Source organism: Octodon degus, unplaced genomic scaffold, assembly GCF_000260255.1.
Source record: "Octodon degus isolate 3935 unplaced genomic scaffold, OctDeg1.0 scaffold00045, whole genome shotgun sequence".
In the NCBI taxonomy this organism is placed as follows: Eukaryota; Metazoa; Chordata; class Mammalia; order Rodentia; family Octodontidae; genus Octodon; species Octodon degus.
Window position 1 is genome coordinate 7,748,195 of NW_004524621.1, and position 5,711 is coordinate 7,753,905.

The 5,711-nt window shown below is 44.4% G+C and overlaps 1 protein-coding gene across 1 annotated transcript in view; it reads left to right on the forward strand.

The window, feature by feature from the left end:
* Positions 1–5,711, forward strand: part of Dip2a (disco interacting protein 2 homolog A) — a 148,547-nt gene that overhangs the window by 47,568 nt on the left and 95,268 nt on the right. Inside the window, exons 4-5 of the mRNA XM_023716074.1 lie at positions 1,881–2,000; positions 3,539–3,766. Of these exons, the coding sequence (XP_023571842.1) occupies positions 1,881–2,000; positions 3,539–3,766 (348 nt within the window). The remainder of the gene's footprint in view (positions 1–1,880; positions 2,001–3,538; positions 3,767–5,711) is intronic.

A 5,711-nucleotide genomic window follows, 5' to 3' on the forward strand; every position in this document is an offset into this window, starting at 1 on the left:
ACCGCGGTCCCTGATGCTTTTGCTAAGCTTGTTCTAAATAGGTGCTTTAGACCACTGAGCCATCTCTCCAGCCCCATGTTACTGTTTTAACAGTTCAGTGGCACTGGGGATTAACCAGGGCTCTGTATGTGCTAGGTAAGTGCTCTAGCACCAAGCTATATCGTCAGTCCTTTGTTTTTTGAAATAGCATATTACTAAGTGCCCATGCTGATCTTGAACTTACGGTCTGTCGGTCTTTTGAGTAGCTGGGTTTACAGAACACCATGCATGGCTAAGACATACTTCTTAAAGAAAAAAAAAAAAAACACAATTATTCAAATAATGTATTTCACTAAGATTCAGGATGGAAGATTTGTCTGCATTTGTGTTGCCCTTGGATATTCAGGTTGCTAGGGGTGTGACAGTCAGACCATCATATGCCCTTCCTTCACTAAGTCCAACATGACTTAGAAAATCTCATTGTGAAAAGTCCCCTCACCACCCACAACATGGTGTTGAGGAAGCTGAAGTCTTTTTCTGTAATTCATTTTGTCCGCAGCAGGCATTTCTGGAGGAACAGGCTGAGTAGTCTTACTACACTATTCAAAATCTGTTTGGGGGCCAGCCAAATAGTTTAGTGGACTAAAGCACCTGCTTAGGTAGAGGCATGGACTGGATTTGATCCCCAGCATGCTGCACCGGGCCCTGACCCCAGGGCACATTGAGACATTGATTGAGACTGGGCATCGTGGTGTGCGCCTGTAATCCCAGCATTTGCGAGGCTGAAAATAGGAGGATCACTGTGAGTCTGAGTCTGGTCTGTGTAGTAAGACCCTGAAGACCATGTACTAAATATATAAAAAATAAAATAAAATAAAATCTGTTTGGAAGGGCCGACGAGATAGCTCAGTGGACTAAGCGCCTGCTTTGGCAAGTGCAGAGATGAGGGTTTGATCCCTGGTCCAGCCCGCCCCTAAGGCACACTGAGACAGCAATAGAGACTAGGTGTGATCCAGCACTGCGGAGATAGCAAACAGGAGAATCGCTATGAGTGAGCTGCATGTTGAGACCCCGAACCAAATACATTTTAAAAAAAATCTGTTTGGAAATCTTAAGGTAGTCACTGAACACAGGTTTATCTGTGTCACTATTTTTAATTTGGGGAGTTTTTCTGTTTCATTTATTTAATTTTTGGTCTTTTTGAAACAGGGTTTTGCTGTGGTCAGGCAGGCCTTGAACTCACTCTGTAGGCCAGGTTTGCCTCAGTCTCACAGTGATCCTCATCTCTCAGCCTCTTTTTTTTTTATTTTTTTTATTTAGTACAAGGTCTACAGGGTCTCACTAGATTGGACTCGTAGTGATCCTCCTGTTTTCAGCCTTCCAAGCGCTGAGTTTATATGCATACGCCACCACACCTATCTCAGTGATGGCTCAGTGTGCCCCAGGGGCAGGACCAGCATGGCACACTGGGGATCAGACCCCAGCCCAGGTGTCTGCCTAAGCAGGCACTGTAATCTGCTGAGCTATCTGACCAGCCCTCCCTTAGCTTCTTTTTTTTTTTTTTTGGCAGAACCGGGGATTGAACTCAGGCCCTTGCGCTTGCCAGGGAAGCACTTATTCCACTGAGCCATCTCCCTGGCCCCCCTCCCTTAGCTTCTTGAGTGTTGAGATTAGGTGTGTGTCACTATTCCCAGCTGTTTTAGTTTTAGCTGTGGAAATATTTACCTGGTTCTAAAGTCAAATCTATAAACAGGGAAGTTTAAAGAAAGTTTGGGACAAACTTGTAAGGGTAGAATGGTAGGTAGAGCTTTGCATCTTTCCTATGTAGTGAAAATATGAATCTGAATTTTGTTGTCATAACCAATTTGTAAAAACATTTCAATGGCTATTCTTTCTTGTAGATGTTCACACTGAGGCTGTGCAAGCAGCTTTGGCCAAGTACAAAGAGAGAAAGATGCCTATGCCTTCAAAAAGACGTTCTGTCCTTGTGCATTCATCTGTGGAGACCTACACCCCTCCAGGTATGGAGAAAGGTGTGGGACTCAGGCCAGGGAATAGTGCATATTCACACTGAGGTGGGACATCCTTCCAACTGCAGTAGGATTTAGAAAATTTGGAGGTGAAAAATGTTTGTATATGTGCACATTCCTTACCTGGAAATCTGTAGTATACATAGTATTGTTCTTACCCAAATGAAATGATGGAATAGATACTTGCATTCTACAAGACTTGTTGTAGATATTGTGTGTGTGTGTGTACAAAGATGCTACTTATATCTTTTAGTAAAGATAAAAATCTAAAACATTCAGAGGAATAATAAAGTTTCCTAAGTTAAGACTTTTAAAATTGTCTTCATCTTACCCCTGTTTTTAGTATGTTGTTACCAGGACTTAATGTGGGATAGTATAAGACTAGGTGTTTCTGGGCATATTTTGTGGTTCTGTTGCTATTACTGTTAGAAATGAGAACTTGTGTGTCACTGAGGTGTCTGTCTGGTGGCTTCACAGCCATGAGCCTCCATTGCTGATCCTCAAAACCCTAAAAACAAAAATGGTGACATTTGGTTTTGATTTGATGCAGTTACAATTATTTTTTTTTAATTTTTATTTATCTATCTGTTTATTTTTGCTATCTAGAGTTGAACTCAGGATTAGCTTGCCAGGCAGGCACTTGTGCCACTGAGCTATATCCCCCACCTGCATTTACAGTTATTATACAATGAACACCAAATATACCAGATGCACAAAATAATTTAATGCTCTCGACAATGTGTCTTTGCTTGGAAAAAAAAAGTTTAGTATTAAAAAAAATTTTAGAAATGGCTACCAAATTATTATTTCTGCTAAAAAACATTGTAAACATTATCCAATTCTAAAGACTTCTTTCAAAATTGTAAAACTCATAATACATGTGGTCAGTTGTGCTGGGTCTGTTGTTGTATGTCTGTAATCCAAGCACTTTAGGGATCTGAGTCAGGAGAATCCCAAGTAAAAATCCAGCCTGGGCAACTTACTAACTTAGTAAGATCCTTTCTCAAAGTAAAAAAGAAAGAGCTGGGTATATAGCTATGTGTGAAGACCCTGGTTTAATCCCCAAGTACCTGGAAAAAAAGTGCAGTGATACTGATGGAACCTGAGGTTAGCTGCTGCCTGAGGGAAGCACTGTCTTGGAGAGGGTGTTCTTTGTAAAGGTAACCTATTTCCTTAAGAGGACCTCAGAAACAGGCTGCGGCCCCCACAGCCACACCATCTGTGGGGCTTGTGCCCAGCCACGACACCCCTGGGTATGGTATTGACTATGTGGGTGTGCAGCAGTGGAGCACATCACCATCAGGTATTTTTTGTGCAGAGGTGAATGGCTCTCTTCACCTTGTGTGTGAAGTCAATGGCCAAGGCCTCTTGGGAGATTGAGACTCCTGGGCCCACTTCTCTGCAGTTGAACTCTTGCCCACCCTTATAGGTCCAGGTGACCCAAGGTGCCCACTTGCTCACCTGGGTGATGGGGCTGCCCCTCCTGACCCATCCCAACATCATGCCTGTGATCATTATTTTAACCACAGACACATCATCTGCCTCAGAAGATGAGGGCTCTTTACGGCGACCCGGGCGACTCACCTCCACTCCGCTCCAGAGCCACCCTGGCGTTGAGCCCTGGCTCGACCGGGTCATTCAGGGCTCCTCCACCTCATCCTCTGCATCCTCCACCTCATCTCACCCGGGAGGGAGACCCAGCGCTGCTCCCAGTGCCGCCACCGCGCTCTCAGGCCTTGCAGCCCGCGCCCATATAGGTCAGTAACAGCCACTGTGGCCAGCAGAACAAGGTCTGATCCTACCCCATCAAGGGACTGAGGTTTGAGGCCTGATATCACATGCTGGCTGGTTCTGAAATTTGGCTCACCATACCCCTTATCAGTGGGGAGTATTCTTAATGTACCATCCGTGTTCAGTCCTGAAAACCAGTAGCATGTGTGCTCAGTGCTGATTCCCAACCCACACTCACTGCACATCTGGAAGGACCTGTGGTGAAGGCAGTAATTCCATTTTTCTGGCTATAGCAGCCAACTCATACAGACCTCAGTGGTACATGGTGTCTTAATGGCTCCTGGCCTGCTCTTGAGTAGATGGACGACACTGTAGCTACTGGTAGCCATGACGCTATCCTTGGCTGGCTGGCTGTCCTCAGTCTTTCCTCTTGGCTACAGGGCCATATTTGGTCCCTGGACCTGGATAAATCCTGAGCCAGGTGCTAGGTCTAGGGCTATAGCCGGGCCCAGCTGTCTTCCTCCAGATGCCTGTCAACTGAAAACAGTGTCAGGCAAAGCTATCATAAAGATATGTGGATCTTTTCTAAATCATGTAGCCCTTTAAATCATGTTAATCTTAGGGAAAAAATACTCCACAATCATCCCTCATTGGAAAGCCTGTTTATAAACAGAAGCAGTTGTGTGGTTAGATGGGTAGGTCTGGTACGTGAAACTCTAGTAAGTTCCTGCCTTAGTACCTTGAAATAGTCAGCATGGTTGGAGACTTATTTTTATCCTTCATTTTTCTAGTTTAGAAGACAAAAAGCCAGGTGATTGCAGCTTCCTAAGATCACATGGCTGCTTAGTGGGGAAGCCAGGGATGACAGTTTTTTGGATCCCACTGCACTGAATTGGGGAGTGCTTGCAGGGCACTGTAGTGGGTGGTAGAATCCCCACGGGCCACCCTAGTGCACTGGCCTCCCATGTGGGCATGTTTGGGATGAGTGGGGGTTTCAGGTGGCCTATAGCTTCTGTCCCTGTTGGTCTTAGTGTTTTATCTGTTGGAGTTGGTACTCGCATGTGCTTTTTAGTTGCAGTGTAAGTCAGGTGGGGACTCATGGTGCCTCATCTGCACCCATGCTCTACCACAGTAGAGGACCTGCACAAGACTGCAGGTGCCAGTGCCCATAGGAAATAGCTCACCTTGATGTGTGGCCTGCTTGGCGTCCTGTGTATGGCCTCCTTTCCTTGAGGAGGTTACAGACAGCTTAAAGACAGCCTTGGAACTGTATATTCTTTCTCTGTTATCCAAAGATGAAATGGCAGCCCCTGAGTGTTGCATTGTGTCTGCTACCTGAAGCGCTTCTCGGTGACATAGTGCAGAGTACACTACTCAGCTTCAGGTCCTCAGCCACCCCTGGGTGTCTAGTCACTGTTCTTGGTGGGTGATGAGGAACACAAGCCTGTGTATCATGAAGAGTCAGCCAGAGCCATGTTAGAGTGCATAGCATTCTGCCCTTTCAGCATTGTGCAGTGTCTTTTAAATATGCTCTTAACCCTAATATATGCTTGAATTTAGTGTTTGTATTCTCTGAGAAGAACCTAGCTGTCAGTATTGATAACATGGGTTTGTTGCCTACACTGATGATTGACCTCTCTGTGTCTTTCAGATATGTCTTCCTTTCTTCCATAGACATGTGGTAGTTAATTCTAGTACATTTAAAAACATCTCAACTTGAATTCTTAATTCCTTCCTGCAGATTGTAGTTCTTTTTTTCCCCATAATTTTATTGAGAGACAAATAGCAATGAGACAGTTTCAAATCAAATTGGTATGACTGTTTCAATAATTAACACATTTCATACTCTCTTCCTAGTGGTTATTTGCTGTACAAGATGCAGACTTGATATCCTATTTATAAACACTATTACAACAAATTCCTCTGTTCATTCTTTTTTTTTTTTTTTTTTTTTTTTTGGCGGAACCGGGG